We start from the raw sequence: 18,095 nt of genomic DNA, 5'->3' as shown, positions 1-18,095 counted from the left end.
GAAAGACCTCTACAAGGAAAACTATACACTTCTGAAGAAAGAGATTGAGGAAGACTATAGAAAGTGGAGAGATCTCCCATGCTCATGGATTGGTAGAATCAACATAGTAAAAATGTCTATACTCCCAAAAGTAATCTACATGTTTAATGCAATTCCCATCAAAATTCCAATGACATTCATCAAAGAGATTGAAAAATCTACTGTTAAATTTATATGGAAACACAAGAGGCCACGAATAGCCAAGGCAATACTCAGTCAAAAGAACAATGCAGGAGGTATCACAATACCTGACTTCAAACTATATTACAAAGCAATAATAATAAAAACAGCATGGTACTGGCACAAAAACAGACATGAAGACCAGTGGAACAGAATAGAGGATCCAGATATGAAGCCACACAACTATAAGCAACTTATCTTTGACAAAGGAGCTAAAAATATACGATGGAGAAATAGCAGCCTCTTCAACAAAAACTGCTGGGAAAACTGGTTAGCAGTCTGCAAAAAACTGAAACTAGATCCATGTATATCACCCTATACCAAGATTAACTCAAAATGGATCAAGGATCTTAATATCAGACCACAAACTCTTGAGTTGATACAAGAAAGAGTAAGAAATACTCTGGAGTTAGTAGGTATAGGTAAGAACTTTCTCAATGAAACCCCAGCAGCACAGCAACTAAGAGATAGCATAGACAAATGGGACCTCATAAAACTAAAAAGCTTCTGTTCATCAAAAGAAATGGTCTCTAAACTGAAGAGAACACCCACAGAGTGGGAGAAAATATTTGCCAACTATACATCAGACAAAGGACTGATAACCAGAATATACAGGGAACTTAAAAAACTAAATTCTCCCAAAACTAATGAACCAATAAAGAAATGGGCAGGTGAACTAAACAGAACTTTCTCAAAAGAAGAAATTCAAATGGCCAGAAAACACATGAAAAAATGCTCACCATCTCTAGCAATAAAGGAAATGCAAATTAAAACCACACTAAGATTCCACCTCACCCCTGTTAGAATAGCCATCATCAGCAACACCACCAACAACAGGTGTTGGCGAGGATGCGGGGAAAAAGGAACCCTCTTACACTGTTGGTGGGAATGTAGACTAGTACAACCACTCTGGAAAAAAATTTGGAGGCTACTTAAAAAGCTAGACATCGATCTACCATTTGATCCAGCAATACCACTCTTGGGGATATACCCAAAAGACTGTTACTCCAGAGGCACCTGCACATCCATGTTTATTGCGGCACTATTCACAATAGCCAAGTTATGGAAACAGCCAAGATGCCCCACCACTGACGAATGGATTAAGAAAATGTGGTATCTATACACAATGGAATTTTATGCAGCCATGAAGAAGAACGAAATGTTATCATTCGCTGGTAAATGGATGGAATTGGAGAACATCATTCTGAGTGAGGTTAGCCTGGCTCAAAAGACCAAAAATCGTATGTTCTCCCTCATATGTGGACATTAGATCAAGGGCAAACACAACAAGGGGATTGGACTATGAGCACATGATAAAAGCGAGAGCACACAAGGGAGGGGTGAGGATAGGTAAGACACCTAAAAAACTAGCTAGCATTTGTTGCCCTCAATGCAGAGAAACTAAAGCAGATACCTTAAAGCAACTGAGGCCAATAGGAAAAGGGGACCAGGAACTAGAGAAAAGGTTAGATTAAAAAGAATTAACCTAGAAGGTAACACCCACGCACAGGAAATCAATGTGAGTCAATGCCCTGTATAGCTATCCTTATCTCAACCAGCAAAACCCCTTGTTCCTTCCTATTATTGCTTATACTCTCTCTACAACAAAATTAGAGATAAGGGCAAAATAGTTTCTGCTGGGTATTGAGGGGGGGAGCGGGAGGGAGTGGAGTGGGTGGTAAGGGAGGGGGTGGGGGCAGGGGGGAGAAATAAACCAAGCCTTGTATGCACATATGAATAAAAAAAAAAAAAAAGGTAATTCTGCCTGAAGACTACAGCATTTGGGTGACTTTCCAGACACCTATCTTTAGATAAGGATATGTATAGATGTCTAGCTACAGACCTCTATCTATCTATAGAGCTATAGACCTCTAGCTAGCTAGCTAGTTGTATTGGTTCTGTTTTTCTGGAGATCTCTGACTGCTGTAGCCTACATTTAGCAAACTGGAGGCAGGCAGGAGGACCCACAGAGAGTAGACTCCTAGTAAGGACAAAACTTTGGGAAAAATTTATGTTATGAGTAGCAGGAAGCAGAGTCTGGAGTGTGATAGGTCAGAGGTCATAGATAAGAGTTTCAAGGAAAGCTTAGTGAACAGTTTCAAATCATAAGAGAAGTTAAGGAAGATAGAAACTAGAAAGTTTGGTAATGAAAATGTCTATTTACAAATATCTGCCTATCATCAGGACATCCATTAGCTCTTTTTTAAATGATTTTATTAACATATAATAAGGCAGACACATTTTGATAGTTACATATGCAGCTCACCTATTCTTGAAAGAAAATTGGAGGTAATAGCTTTCTTTTTTTTAACTATCTGACTAAGATTTATTCAGTACAATTAGAGTTAAAAGCTTGTGAAAACATGCTTACAATCAGAGCATCTTTCTGTGAAGTGCGATCAGAAGTCTCTGACAGGCAGTGGGACCTGATAGAGGCCAGAAGACCTGCTGCCTTGAAAGATCTCTCTAGCTAGATTTGCTCAGGCTTTCAACCTCATCCTCTGAGCTTTCTGTCTTTGGACGAAGGTAGTGTCTTTTGACAAAATGTAAGTGACCTTGGAAAGGATAAAATGTAACTCCCCAATCAGATGCTAGCATATGATAACCAACTACTTAATAAAATGTGGGGGGATCTGCTGAAGCAAGTTGGGGTGGGGTTGTAGGGTCAGTAGAGAAATGAAGAAATTAGAACAACATAAGAGTATTGTCATGGTTTGCATGTGGTTTGTGTGTTCCTCTAGGACTCATGTGTTGAAGACTTGGTCCTTAGTGTGGAGATGTTAGGAGGTGGTATGGATCTTTAGGAGGTGGGGCCTAATGGTAAATCTTAGGTCACTGGGAGCTTTGCCCTCTGAAGGGATTATAGTAGTTCTCATAAGAGTCTAAGTTTGTTCTCATGAGAGTTAGTTATAAGAGCCCAAGCCTGACCCAGAACCATTCTTTGGATCCTGTTTTGATATGATCTCTGCTTTCCACACATGCTTCTGCTATGATGCTGTCTTGCCTTCATCAGAGTCCAAACCAATGGAACTGCCCAACCTTAGAGTTTCCACCTCCAAAACTGTGAGCTAAATGAACCTCTGGTCTTTATAAAGTAGCCAGCCTCCAGCATTTTGCTATAGTAGTAGAAAACCAACTAATACCACACTTAAGAAAGTTTTCCAGGACAACCAGGAGGTAATTTTGGAAAGCAAAAGAATTAGGGAATTTGACAGCAGAGTTTATTTCTTAACTGTTTTTGTCCATAGTCAACTTGCTTTTAAAAAATGGCAAAGTTAAAAACAAAATAAAACAGGCAAAACTACTTGAAACCTCTTTTAATGCCTGCCACCACTTGTCCAAAATTGGAATTCTCTTAGAAGCACCCAGGCAAGAGTGAAGGCATTTGATAATCAGGGAGGGACCAGGGTGTCATAGACAGAAACTCTTCTTTCCTTGGCACAGGCCTTTTTCCATCCTTTTCTATAGTTTAGGCTTCTTTTACATAATGAGCAGAGGGAAACCTCTCAGTGAATCATTCCACAGAACCAAGAGTTTGGGTCAGGAAGGTGGCTTCTGTATCTGTATTCTCAGATCTTCAAGGCCTTCAAATGTGCTGTGGGCCTGAGGTTAGCTGAGAACCTGTAACAGGAGTGCAGAGGGAGGAGCCAGTGGATCCAGGATCCCACGATCCAGGAAAAGCTGTGAAGGAAAAACAAAGGTAGGAGTACTGGGAGGGCAATAGGGGCCATCCTGGTCACTGCCTTAATTAAAAGTGAAACCCAACCAGACATTAGCACTGTAGAATACTGGGCAATAGCAGCCTTCCTGGAGGTTGAGAGTTTGGGCTATCCTATCAGGGGGTGGGAGGCTGCTCTCCTGGGAAGGTGGGACACCTGGGACAGAGTTGGAAGCAGGTGGAATGGGGCCTTGCTCTCATCACCCTTTGTACAGGTTCCTACTTAGTGGGTATATTTACTATGTGCATTGAAATTTATTTCCTTGAGTTCCCAAAGAAAGCAAGGCCCTAGTTCCACAGTGTGCACTTTGACAGGTGGGCACTTGAATACTTAGCCAGCATTCAAGATGTCCTCAATGTTTCCTTTCTCTCCTGTTAGTCACACTTACGTGTCGTTCCCTCCCACACTGTACCAGGGCTGGTCTGTGTGACCAATAGAATACAAAGAAGTGATGCTGTGTTAGTCAGATTCCTTTACTGTAACAAAATGCCTGAGAACATTAACTTATAAGAGAAAATGTTTATTTTGGCTCACAGTTTTAGAAGTTTCAGTTCAAGATGGGGTGACCCCATTGTTTTAGGCCTCTGATGAGGTGGAATATGATGGTGGGAGCATGTGTATGTATAGGGAGAAAATTGCTCATCTCATGAACCAGGAAGCAAAGAGAGAGACAGGAAGGTGCCAGTGTCCCACATTTCCTTTCCAGGAGATGCCCTCAATGATCCAAAGACCTTCAATGAGGCCTTGCCTCCTAAAGGTCAATAGTAACTCCCAATAGCACCAGGCTAGGGACCAATGCGTTGACCTTTGGGGACAGTCAATATACAAACTATAGCAGATGGTATGCCATTACTTCATTTCTGTAATTAGGTTATAAAAGACTTCTCTCTCTCTCGCTCTCTCTCTCTCTCTCTCTCTCTCACACACACACACACACACACACACACACACACACCCCACTATATATAACTAATATAGGACCTCTTCTCATTTACCTGAGCCTCTACTAAAGTGTCTGGCTCTCAGAAATGAATGGGAAAATTATGATAGCACTTTTGGAAGCCAGCAATGCAGCCATTGAGTCTGGACTGAGAGTTGAGAGATTTAGTCTGTCACTTTAATGTGGTTTATCTTCTCAGGAATTCTTTCTACCACTGAGAGTCCTCTTACCTAGTAATAACATGGTGATACAGAATAGAATAAAATCCAATTATTTATAGAAAGATGGCTGGATTTACTGAGTCAAGCCACAACCTCTATATAAAGGCTGCCACTAAGAAGATTATAAAGAAAATTTTATATAGTACGAAAAGTGAACTGCAAGAAATGACACAAATGTATCTCAAAAATAAGTTTTTATTACAAAAGCTTTTTATATAATTCAATATTTTATTAAGATTAAAGTCAGGATCTTGAGTTCCCCACTGATTTCATAAGGGTCCAAGGGAGGAAAATCAGTATGTGCCTAGGCTGACATGAACTGTCCCTTTCCTAAAGGTGCTGGGATTACGGGGTCTTTGCTGCGAGTACCCTGACGTAAGTCCTTTCTTTAGCAGCAGAATCCAGCAGGAATACAATTTTAGGCCAGTTGCTCTGCAGGAGGAAGTAACCAAGTATGTGACTGTAAAGCGCAGAAGCAGTAAATTATCACAAGAGGGCGATCGACATCCAAGAAAGAACAGTCCATCCTTACGATGACTTCTCTTTTTTGGAAGAAATAAAAGATACCTTGAAATTGGGTGCCAGTGTCTCACACCTATAATCCTAGCTACTCAGGAGGCAGAGATTAGAAGGATTGCAGCTCAAGGCCAGCCTGGGCAAAGAGTTCTTGAGACCCTATCTCGAGACCCATTACAAGAAAGGGCTAGCAGAGTGACTGAAGGTGTAGGCCCTGAGTTCAAACCACAAAAAAACAAAAACCATGAAAAGTCTATTCCTTTCCTTCATCTTTAAAGCCATAGCTAAATGCCCCAATAAAAGTAAGAAGCAGACTCATTTTACAGAGCCCTCCAGTCTCCTTCAAGGCAATGGGGAGTTAAAAACGGGCTGTTACACTTCTTGTCTCATGATTCTTGACTAAATCCATTTCCCTGTAAACATGGAGTGGATGCTGGTGGGAGGCTTTTGGCAACACCGAGTGTCATTGTTCTTTTAGGAAAGTTGGTGCCCAGAAAAGATCAAAGATCTGAGCCCAGTTCTGCCTCTGCTTCCTGTTAGGTGGATGACATGTAAGGGATTTCATCCCCTTGACTCTGAGTGTACTCATCTGGGAGTTGTGAGGATTAAATGCTTGTCCTAGTGTCTGACACACATGATTAAGGATCATGATTATTGTTGCTTTTTATTATTTAATTAGGTTGTCTGTAGACAGCTAATCTTTCATCTTTAGTATTCTGTAGCAGAACTCATCAAGATAAAAAAAAAGGAACTGATCAGGAAATCAATGTGAGTCAATGCCCTGTATAGCTATCCTTATCTCAACCAGCAAAAACCCTTGTTCCTTCCTATTATTGCTTATACTCTCTCTACAACAAAATTAGAGATAAGGGCAAAATAGTTTCTGCTGGGTATTGAGGGGGGGGAGAAGGAGAGGGTGGAGTGGGTGGTAAGGGAGGGGGTGGGGGCAGGGGGGAGAAATGACCCAAGCCTTGTATGCACATATGAATAATAAAAGAAAAATGAAAAAAAAAAGGAACTGATTTGTTTTTCTTTTTGCTCCTTATCAAAAAGCTAGACAACCTGAGATAATGTTGTTCTTTTTGAAGATTAAAAAAAAAAAACATTTCAATGGAAAAGGAAGTAAGAACTATGCTAGTCTACGTCCTTCGAATAATCACAAATGGTAAAAGCATTGAAAATCCATTTGGTAGACAAAGTCAAGGCACTTTTTATGTGGTTTTTGGTGGCGTTAGGGATTGAACTAAGGTCTTCGCGTCGACTAGGCAAGCACTCTACCCCTTGAGCCACACCCCAAGGCCTTTTTGTCTTAGGTTATTTTTCAGATGGAATCATGCTTTTTGCACAGGGACAGCTGGCCTGGAACCACCACAATCTTTTTACCTTCCTCTGCCTCGTGTAGCTGGGATCACAGGTGTGGGCCATAACACCCAGTCAAGGCATTTTTTAACTGAAAAGATCAAGGGTAAAATAAAAACTCTAATGCAAACACAGACAGCATTAATTACAATTGATAGTTTGGTTTATAATTTGGAGATACCATGCTACTTTATATATACTACCTTAATTCAATGTATCTCAAATGTTGACTTTGGTTAAAATATTCTGTAGAGAATACTCTTAAACAGCTCACTAAGTCTTTCAGAAGATGGACAAAAAATATTTGGACACTGATGCGTTGCTTGAAGTGAAATCACAAATGGCTCACTTGGTTTTAGTGGAAGATGGTGGTTTATATGGGTCAAAGGACCACACTTTAAGGGAAATCCCCACATCAAGGAAGTGATGAGAGAATTCTCTAAACTCCATTATTTTCATTTCCACTGAGCACCAATTAGATTCTCTGGTATCCAGAAGGTTGACGCCTTAGGCGGATTATATAGACACCCAGACCCACAATGCAGAGGCCAACCACGATGGCTCCAATCACAGGAAGCACAATTGTGTAGTCAGACGAACATTCATCCACTAAGAGAGAAAACAAATACAAGACAAGAAGTGAGGTTGGCACTCTTGGGGATATACCCAAAAGACTGTGACACAGGTTACTCCAGAGGCACCTGCACACCCATGCTTATTGAGGCACTATTCACAATAGCCAAGTTATGGAAACAGCCAAGATGCCCCACCACTGACGAATGGATTAAGAAAATGTGGTATCTATACACAATGGAATTTTATGCAGCCATGAAGAAGAATGAAATGTTATCATTCGATGGTAAATGGATGGAATTGGAGAACATCATTCTGAGTGAGGTTAGCCTGGCCCAAAAGACCAAAAATCGTATGTTCTCCCTCATATGTGGGCATTAGATCAAGGGCAAACACAACAAGGAGATTGGACTTTGAGCACATGATAAAAGTTTTAGCACACAAGGGAGGGGTGAGGATAGGTAAGACACCTAAAAAATTAGCTAGCATTTGTTGCCCTTAAAGCAGAGAAACTAAAGCAGATACCTTAAAAGCAACTGAGGCCAATAGGAAAAGGGGAACAGGTACTAGAGAAAAGGTGAGATCAAAAAGAATTAACCTAGAAGGCAACACCCACGCACAGGAAATTAATGTGAGTCAACTCCCTGTATAGCTATTCTTATCTCAACCAGGAACACTTGGTCCTTCCTATTATTGCTTATACTCTCTCTACAACAAAATTAGAAATAAGGGCAAAATAGTTTCTGCTGGGTATTGAGGGGGTGGGGGGGAGAGGGAGGGGGCAGAGTGGGTGGTAAGGGAGGGGGTAGGGGCAGGGGGGAGAAATGACCCAAGCCTTGTATGCACATATGAATAATAAAACAATTTAAAAAAAAAGAAGTGAGGTTGGGTGATCACAGTCCAGAAAGTAGGCTAGAGTGGAAAGAATATAAACTTTAAGTCAAATCTGTCTTGACTTTTAATTTTACCATAGCTAGCTGTATGATCTTTTTAACTCTGTCATTCATAAAGTAAGAATTACTGAATGATTAGATAAAATAACTTTTTCTCAGTCACTGGTAGCCTGTTTTCTGAACTAAGCAAGATGACATTCCCTGCAATGTGGGATGTGCCTACATAACAGACACCATGTGTCTCTAGATTCCACATGGTCCTCTTGAGAACATGGGATGTTATAAAACTCTTCTGTCCTTCTGAAGTTTCTCTTGTATTACTTTTAACTAATATTTCTAAAAGACCAACTGTTCATGAGAGCTTAAAAGTGAGTTCCTAAATTTGTCAAAACTGGTTTTTCTTTATTCCACCAGAGAACACCTAGTTCAATTTATTTAAAATGAAATTGGTTGGATCAGAGATTAATTAGTCTCAACCAGAGAAAAAATGAAAGGGTGTGGGGATAAAGGAGTACATAATACAATTCTCGATGGAATAAAGAATCTGGGGGAAAAAGCAAATAAACAGAGAATTATATCGGTATCTCACTCATGGATAGTAAGAAAATGTATGTGTGAGGTCTTTTGTATGAACTAGTATTGAAATTGTGATCTGATGCCGGGATCACCATTCCCCAATCCTGTGTACCTGAGGTCCAAGAAAAAATGATCAAGAGTGGTTGTAGAGGGAGAGTGGTGATTAGAGATTCCAGAAAAAAGAAATTTGTGTTAGAAGGAAGCTGTGCTTGTGGTAAAGTATTTGGCTTGGCAGTGGGCAATGTTTCCATAATTTTTATAATGTACACTTCATTAGTTGAACCAAAATAGTGATATGACCATAAATCCTTATCTACTAAAGGAGAAAGTCTAAAACTGACCAATTAACAAATGTCATGATAAGCTTTTTATTTTTTAGAGATAGACACCAGAGGAAATTGTTAAAATTAGTTAAAGATACTTTTTCTCTTAGGATGGGACAGGGAAATCTTACTTTTCATGATCATCCCTTTCAGTGTAAATGAGACATTAGTTACTTATAGATGTTTCTTAAACGAAAAAGAATTTGATAAACAAAGAAATTAAAATGAGTTAAAAAAATTTTAAATGAAATGTAAAGGTCACACTTACTGATCAGGTAATTCCACCTCCAGGAATTAATGCTACAGATGTATCCAGGGGGTGGGTATACAGCTCAGTGGAAGAGCACTTGCTAAGCATGTTCAAAGCCCTGGGTTGGATCCCCAGCACCACCAATACAGCTACACAAAGATGCTTTACAATAATGTCCCCTTTGTGATAGATAATCTATCAGAAATTTAAAATAGTACACATGCAATGCAATATAATGTAGCCATTAAAAAAATGTGGTGGCATGTGTGAGGCCCTGGGCTCAATCCCCAGCAGTGTGGGAAGTCTCAATGTGGCGATAGAATAAGACCTGTGAAGTGTCCCAGGAACCTAAACAAATGTTCTGCAGACTGATGTGAATAGGTGCCCATGAGACTGAAAGGAAGACTGCGATGGAAGTGGAGGGCAGTGTTTTCTTTCTCTACTGTTCTGTTAAACTATTAAATTAGTTAACATTGTTAACTGTTAAAATAACTTAACATGGTTTAAACATTTCTAAAAGGGAGGACAGTACACAAAGAAAAGTAATTATCTAATCACTATCTGAATTCTGTGGGAATTAATCACTGTAAACCTCTTCAGGCATTTGCCTCTTCTGTGAGTGTGTGTGTGTATGTGGGAGAGAGAGAGAGAGAGAGAGAGAGAGAGAGAGAGAGAGAGAGAGAGAGAGAGAGAAAGGGTGTGTGTGTGTGCACGCTCTTGTGCATGCTTAAAGAAAAACCTATTCTATTTTTAGCAAGCACTCTGTGCTCATTATGAATAACTAAAATAACTAAGAACAATACAAAGAAAAAAGTAAAACCCAATCACCCCCAAACCGCCCATCCAGAAATTGTGGCCACTAACATAAACATTGTCTCAGGCATCATTTTTTGACACTGTAGGGATAGAGGGATTGAAACACGAATAGGAGTACTCCTATTAAAATAAGGATCACACAAAGTGCTATCTTGTGTTGGTTTTGACTTTAGTTAAGGGTTTTTGTTTTGTTGGCATGGGACTGGGGTTTGAACTCAGGGCTTTGTGCTAGCAAAGCAGGTACTCTACTGTTTGAGACACATCACCAGTCCTTTTTGCTCTGCTTATTTTGAAGATGGGGTCTTGAGAACTATTTGGCCAGGTTGGTCTTGAACCACAATACTGAGCTCAACCGTCCCAATAGCTAGGACTACAGGAATGAGCCATAGGCACCTGTTTTTAAAATGTGTTTAACAGTTTTTAAAACGTGTTTTGAAGATAGAATACATTGAGATGATTTAAAAAGTTACACTAAGCAAGATGCTGTACTTGAGAAGGCTCACTTCCACCTCTGTCCTGTCCTCTTAGTTCCCCTGGCTTTTCTTAGTTTCTGAAATCTATTTCCACTGCTTCTCCATGTAGAGAAAAACAAAAATGAAGAAATATTTTTATTTCCCCCTTTTTCACTATTATGCACTATATGTTTTTGACTTAATATATTTTGAATATCTTTTACATCCATATACAACATCCTCATTCTTTTTTTTTTTGGCAGTACTGGGGTTTGAGCTCAGGGCCTCATGCTTGTTAGGCAGGCACTCTACTGCTTGAGTCACTCCACCACCCTCCCGTTTTGTTTTTGTTTTTTTTTTTATAGCTCTATATTATTCCTTCATGGGCTATATCATAGTTTTTATCTGTTCCCAATTGACAGATCCTTGGATTTTTTCACAACTGTCTGCTAGTACAGATAATACCGTAGTAACCATGTACAAATATAATTTCACATATGACAAGGTGTATTTATGTCCTTGGATTCATAATTATTTAGAACTTCTTATATTAATATGGATAAAATGTTCACTAGCATCAGTCATTTTATTTTACTGTGACTTATCTATATCTGAAAGTTCTTTGCTATTTCCTTGTAGCATGTCTCCTATCTCACTAATTTTAATTGTCAAACATTATCTTTAACAAAAGCTTATTGGAGTTAGGCGCCGGTGGCTCACACCTATAATTCTAGCTACTCAGGAGGCAGAGATCAGGAAGATTGCAGTTTAAAGCCAGCCCAGGCAAATAGTTCATGAGACCCTATCTCTAAAAACCCATCACAAAAGAGGACTGGTGGAGTAGCTCAAGCAAGAGGGCCTGCCCAGCAAGTGTGGGGCCCTGAGTTCAAACCCCAGTGCTGCCAAAAAGAAAAAGAAAGGCTTATTGGTGCTGCATCCTTTGAATTATTTCATGGTTGAGGATATCTTTCAATTGTCCATATCTAAATTTTAATTTTGGACCACACTTTCTTTCCCTTAGGACTTTGTAGACATTGGGCCATTGTTTGCTGACTTTAAACGCCAATGTGAAGAAATATGAAGGTGATTTTAACTTCTTCCCCTTTATAGGTGATTTTCTGGGTTTTTTTCCATAGGCCTATATAGGACTTAATTTCAAATATGGTCCAAGGCTAAACTTTTTGTATCAATTCTTTTCTTAATGTAACACACTGTGCTCTTTCAATCCCAACTTCAAGTATTTATCTCAAGGAAATTTTCCCAGATTTTCAAATACATCTTCATTCCATTTTTGAGCTCTCTACTTCAGAGGCACCAATTATCATTATGTCAGATGGTCTGAAAATTTCTATATCTGGTAGATTAACTATAATGCTTAAATCATGAGGCTTTATTTGCATTATTTGTGACTGTCTCAGCCATTCTATGAAAATAATATAATTGTCAGTACTATCTACTCTGTTCTTACTGTTTCTGTATATTATTTAGTGATGTAGCTTTGCTGTTCAATTTGTTTGCCTAGGAGTGAAAGCTCCGTTTAGCTCACTCTTTCATTTAACATCTCATCTTGGAACTGTGGTTACATGACTTCATTCTTATTAGTGATTCTCAGCATAAAGCAATTATCAAGGATTTCTTTTTGTTCCTTGACTATTCTTTTCTCATTTCTAACCATCTGTTATGGGCTAAGTGTCTCCTTCCCCCATTCATAATTGGAGTCCTAGCCCCTAAGCATCACAGAACTTGACCGGATGAGGAAGGAGGGTCCCTAAGGAATGAAGGTAAAACGAGGTCATTAGGGTGAGCCACAAGCCAATCTGACTAGTGTTCTTATAAGAAGAGGATATTTGGATATTGATAGGTACAGAGAGAAGACTATATGGAGACTTGAGCCATCTATAGCCAAGGAGAGAAACCTCAGGAGAAACCAACACCCTGATCTTGGATTTCTAGCACACAGAACTGTGAAAATATAAACTGTTATTTAAAGCATGTAGTCTATGAAACTTTGTTCTGGTATTCCTGGCAAACCAATAAACCCTCCCTTCTTTCATCAGTCTAACTTCATAGCATCCTTATGGTTACTTTGCCCAGTATTTTTGCCTAGTGACCATGAAGTTTGTTTTATTTTGGTCTTGCTTGACTGTGGCAGGTCAGAAACTGTTTCCTATGAGACCATTTGGGTGAATTATGGTCTTTCTTGCCATTGTATCTGAGAGCCCTCAATGGTTCTCTTTAGCTAGATATTTGGATTTGATCTTTTTTTTTTTTTTTTTGCAGCCCGAGAACTAGCTATACCCTGGATCTACTCTGTGGTTTGGCATTGATTCCAGTTCACTTCCATCAGTCCCTGTGTTCATTCTTCATCTTCCCCAGAGCTATTTTCACATCCTGGGTGAGAAAAGGAAGAAGGTGATAAATCCACTCATTTCTTCCAGATTAAGAATGGAAGTTAGAGCCCACAAAACTTTACTCTCTCATCATAGACTTCTTAGGGTGGCTATATGTGTGGTAGGAGAGAGGGATGCAGGGCTGGGAGGCCAGCCAGGCTGCTGCCCCATCTCCACTGCACAAAGTGGACAGAGATATGAGAAAACAATATAGCTGAGCATTGATTTCTTGGTCATTCAAATGAAATCTCTACCCCTTGTGGTTAGTAGGATGCTAGTTCCAATTAATTTTAAGGATAATTTGTGTTGGTGGGGGTAGATATCATGAGTCTAGGCAATTGCCATTCACCCCCAAAGAACTCGCTGAAGCTCGTAGAAAGGGAAATTAAATTCAAATGAACTTTCTTATCCCTCTGCTCTTGATGTTAAATTCTTCAGTGTGCTTCCATCTGCTGTGGAAGATTATTTTTACTGGCGTCATTTTGCAGGATGGCTGGAAGCAAGGTGAATTAAAACCTCGTGCTCTGCACTGTACAGTTTTCCAGGTGCCCTTAACTGTGCACACATGGGAGCTGGGAACAGGTGCAGTTTGGTTGGGGGATGAGGAGGAAAGAGATCCTATCTCTCCAAAGCCAAAGCCCTGTTAACTCTGAGTACTTTGGGGAACACTGGGCCCCACATATCCAGATTTCTATCTCCCATTTTAAAGGGGAAATAGGCATTTCCTGACTCTTTGGATGTCTTCAGGGCTCTTAGGGCTCTCTTGAAGCTGAGTGCCCTCCCCACCCCTTACTTCTAAGAAAGTGGAAAGATAAATACCTCCATGGAGAGCCATTACAGTTCCTAAATAAGCAGTTACAGAGTTGTTGCCAAATTTCATAAGCTTCCCGTTAAAAAGAATAAGTGGCACTTTTGGAAAATGTAGAAAACTTCCTGTAAGTAAATCAGGTAAGAATATCTGGAATCCTATTATGGTCTTTTTTCGCTGAACTAAAACCCTATTTCTCACATGTAACTGTCAGTGCAATAAAAAACCACGAAGGATATCCTAAGCCGTATTTTAATTGAATATTTTTCTCCAGTTACCCACCACTCCCAATCAGGAATTTACTGGCTTACAGTTTTTTTGGAGAATATTTTCAAAGAAGTGGAATGGGAGGCGGTCATAGTCTGGGCAGGTTTATGTCTTCTTGCTTGCCTATTTCTCCTCCTGCAATGGCTCAAGTCAACAAATTTTTAAAGAATAGCACTAAAGAAAAATGGACAAATCAGAGAAAAGTGCTAAGAAAGCAGACAATAAATGAGGTGGAAAGAATTGAAGAACTAATCTTTATTGAGCCTCTTCTGTTTGCCAAGCTCTTTGGTGTGTGCTTTACATTAAAAAGGTAAAACACTAAGCAGTTTTCTAAATGTTTTGCTAATAACAGTATATTACAATAGCATAGAGTGTCTTTAAAAAATGATAGCATACTAAAGCTGCGTATAATTTTAGTACATCAGAATTTGGATAAAATGCAGGAGTTTAAGGTCACTTCATAAAGAATTTTGAAATGGGTTGGTTTTCCTAGAGTGCTGTTTAAAGAACACTGAATATTGAGACTCTTAAAACTATATAAACAAAATCAGTGCAGTTTGCAAATGACTTCCCCAGTGTGGTCCCCTTGGGTTTTTGCTTTCTCCTTCTCACAAGCACCCCGCTCATGTTTCTTCCTTTGCGCCCTAATTCTGGAAGCAGTCCTGTTTATTCAGGTGTGGAAGATGGTGTCCAAGCCTGTCTGGCACAGGAGGAAGCAGGTGGAGGCTGCCTCTCACACTAGCATTGGGAGACCCTGTGGTGGAAAACTCAGCTTCCTCATCAGTTTGAGAGGACGAGACAGGCACCTTCTGGCTGAATATGAAGCCAGAATCCCCAAGGCCTGAACCTTGTACATTTTGTAGAAGGTGGGGCTTTACATTCGTTCATATTCTCTACTGGGCCTCTTTCTGGCCACCAGGCTTGCTGTTAGCAAAACGACAAGGAGTCCTGCGATACTCAGACCCACGGCCACAGGGATTTCTCTCCTGTTTCTGTCACTGAAGCATTCTTCTGCTGTAATTGAAGGCAGAGTAACAGATGTTACAGGCCGGCCACAAATGCTGGGAAGTGATACTGCCCCTGTTTGCCTCCATTTTGGAGAGAAGGAATCTGAGGCAAGGAGGAACTGGGCCTCCCACCTGCTGCCTCAGATGGCATATAAGTGAAATGGAGGAGGAAAAAGGTTCATACAGTGGGCAGGAAACTGGTAGGGCTTAGGAAGGTGATTAATTGCAGATCCCCAGGCCCCATCCCCAGGAAATTATGGTCCAGTGCAGCTGAGGTGGGGTCTGAGGATTCTGATGTAGCTGGGAGACAGAGCCAGCTTTGGGAAATACTAGTTTGGTCTAGAGTGTTATGATCAAGGTCATGTCTGGACTCTCAGGCCAGATAAACCTTGGAGCTACGTCCTCTAACTCCAGAAACTGGGTCACAGAGCCCAAGTTTTCTATTCAAGGTCTCTGCTTCTTAAAGGGATTGCTGGGACAGCCTGGTGTTTCTTGGATGGCAGGAAAAAAAAAAAAACGGAAAAGAAAAGGACAGCAAACTTCATGCAGGCCCCAGGATTTTAGGGCAGAAGTGTTACGAATCTGGAGCCAGGGGTCTGTGGTTTGGGATGACCATTCTCTTTGACACAGCTGAACTTTTCCACTTGCTGGATTCTTCTCCAAGCCCGTTTCAGCACGTTTGTGTCACCCATCACTGCCAATGCTGTGTTAATCTCACCTTCCTGTGAGCTCCCATAGCCTTTGCACATGTCTTTTTTATCAACCGTCTCTTACTCTCTGGTAAAAAATACTGTTTACAGAATGATGAAATGATCTGTTGTCTTCCCATCTGAGCTTCTTTAGGGAAATTTGAATTACAGAGCCAAGGAATCTGGAGCTGAGCTAAAGCAGTGACCATGAGGTGAATAAGAGAAATCTTTTGGTGGGAGGATTGGTAGGGCTTTGTGAACATTTGGTGACAGTGATAGAGGGAGAGGACTGAAGGATAACTGAAGGATCTTGCTTGGAGACTCTCCAATGAATGGAGACTTTTTAAGGAAAACCATATAAAGAGAAGATTTTTCTTATGTCTACCTATGAGTACTAATAGGAGCCAAGGGTGTAAAAGGTTTTATTTCTCTAGGCCTGCCCACTTCCTGCTTCACAGAGATTCTGATGGGAAAGATAAGCAGTGTGTGTCTTATTTTAAGATCACATGATTAATTTCAGAGGTTTTTCAAATCTTTAGCATGAGTTTCCCAAAATTAGAGGTTTTGAGACCAGCTGACAAAGTAATGGAAAATTAGCAATTTAATATTTATATTTAATATTTAACCTAAGCATTGTGGCAAAGGCCCAAAAGGCACAGACTGTAAGACACTGAAAAACAAAACAAAACAAAAACCAAACCTACAGAAGGCAGGGATCCAGAGCAAGCAACACCTGATTTCTTTGCTTGCTAAGCGGTCTCCACTGTGCCAAGACAGGTTTTTGGCTACACATCTTTAATTTTATAATGGAGCCCAAAGCCAGATCAGATTCATTATAGAAATTTAATATATGGCTAAGCTTCTAGCTCAATCCATTTTGGATAATTGAGAAACACTTAAACGTTTTTGAGTTTTTCTGAGAAGGCCGTTCTAGAAGTTGAAGTTCAGGAAACCTCTTGCTCAGATGTAGAAAGTCCTTGTAACACTTTTTTCTGAGCAGGGAGAAAAGGGGTTTTCTGGAAAGTCACCTTTTTTGCTTCTGGCTCTTGCCCAAGGACCAGTTTCCTTCCTGGGCAGTATCAGGCAAGTTCTGCCCATGGTGGTTCAACCCCAAAGCAGAAGTCATACAGAACTAAAACTGACTATGAGGAAACGCTGTCAGAGGGGTGGGCAGGGTGGGGGGAGGGGGAGTAAAGCTCTTATTAAGAAGAGAAGATCTAACAGAGTTTATTTCTCAAATTACCATGTTTTGCTCTTTTCCCTCTGCAGGTAAGAAAGACTCTGTTCTGAAATCTTACATAATTAGTTCTCAATACATTAAAAAGATTCTTTGAACATACCTGAGTTCCCCGGTGCCCATTAGCAAGGTCACTGATGGTGTTTTCTTGACTATGTGTACTTAAATGAGTGAAAATATGTGTTTTGGTCAGACAAAGTGAACGCATCCTGCTGGGGAGAGCTGAGGACTGAGTGGGCTAACTGATCTGGTTTTGAGATGGGGTGGGGGTGGCCAGAGGATCATGGTCTTCAGACCTTGTGGAGTCATTTTCTGTTCTAAGACACCTAAGTGCTTTCTGCCTCTTGACACCTTCAGACTGAACATGGCTCAGAGCTACCCTGGTCTCTGAAGCCTCTTTGGGACTTGAAACTTACCGTTTCCGAAGCCGTCTCCCTCAAAGTCAAAGGCTTGCAATTGGACATTCATTGTTTTCAGTTGAAGCTGACTTGACAGCTGGAGGCTCTGTTCACTCACACACTTGAAGGAATGCCCGACTACTGTTTCAAACATCACAGCATTTTTCATTCCCTGGTAAGTTTTCTCTGAAGAGAAAAAGTGAAATTTAGATACACAAGATTCAAGTGGGAGGATCCGCTCTAGCAGTGAAAACTGAAGGAGTTTTTCAGCTTGCCACACTATGGGTAATTCTCCATACAGCAACCAAAGCGAACCTTTATAAATGTAAATCTGATATGTCAATTTCCTATAGCAAACCCTGCTAAGGCATCCTTGCACAGTTTAGAGTAAAAATCCCAAATCTTTAGCTTGTCCCACAGCCCACTGTGTGCTCACTCTCTT

General features: G+C 40.4%; 1 protein-coding gene across 3 annotated transcripts in view; it reads right to left on the bottom strand.

The window, feature by feature from the left end:
• Window positions 1-2,921: 2,921 nt before the first annotated feature.
• Lamp3 (lysosomal associated membrane protein 3) overlaps window positions 2,922-18,095 on the bottom strand; it is a 35,349-nt gene continuing 20,175 nt past the window's right edge. The window contains exons 5-6 of one of the 3 annotated variants that reach the window (XM_074073666.1): window positions 17,672-17,839; window positions 2,922-3,900 (exon numbers count right to left, since the gene is read on the bottom strand). In XM_074073666.1, coding sequence (XP_073929767.1) covers window positions 3,806-3,900; window positions 17,672-17,839 — 263 coding nt within the window. In that variant the 3' untranslated portion in view covers window positions 2,922-3,805. Of the gene's footprint in view, window positions 3,901-5,276; window positions 7,584-14,183; window positions 15,337-17,671; window positions 17,840-18,095 lie in introns of those variants that run through there. The other 2 variants (XM_074073665.1, XM_074073664.1) reach the window with 2 other exon arrangements.

Source organism: Castor canadensis, chromosome 5, assembly GCF_047511655.1.
Source record: "Castor canadensis chromosome 5, mCasCan1.hap1v2, whole genome shotgun sequence".
Taxonomy (NCBI): domain Eukaryota; kingdom Metazoa; phylum Chordata; class Mammalia; order Rodentia; family Castoridae; genus Castor; species Castor canadensis.
This window is presented reverse-complemented; position numbering and strand designations above follow the sequence as displayed.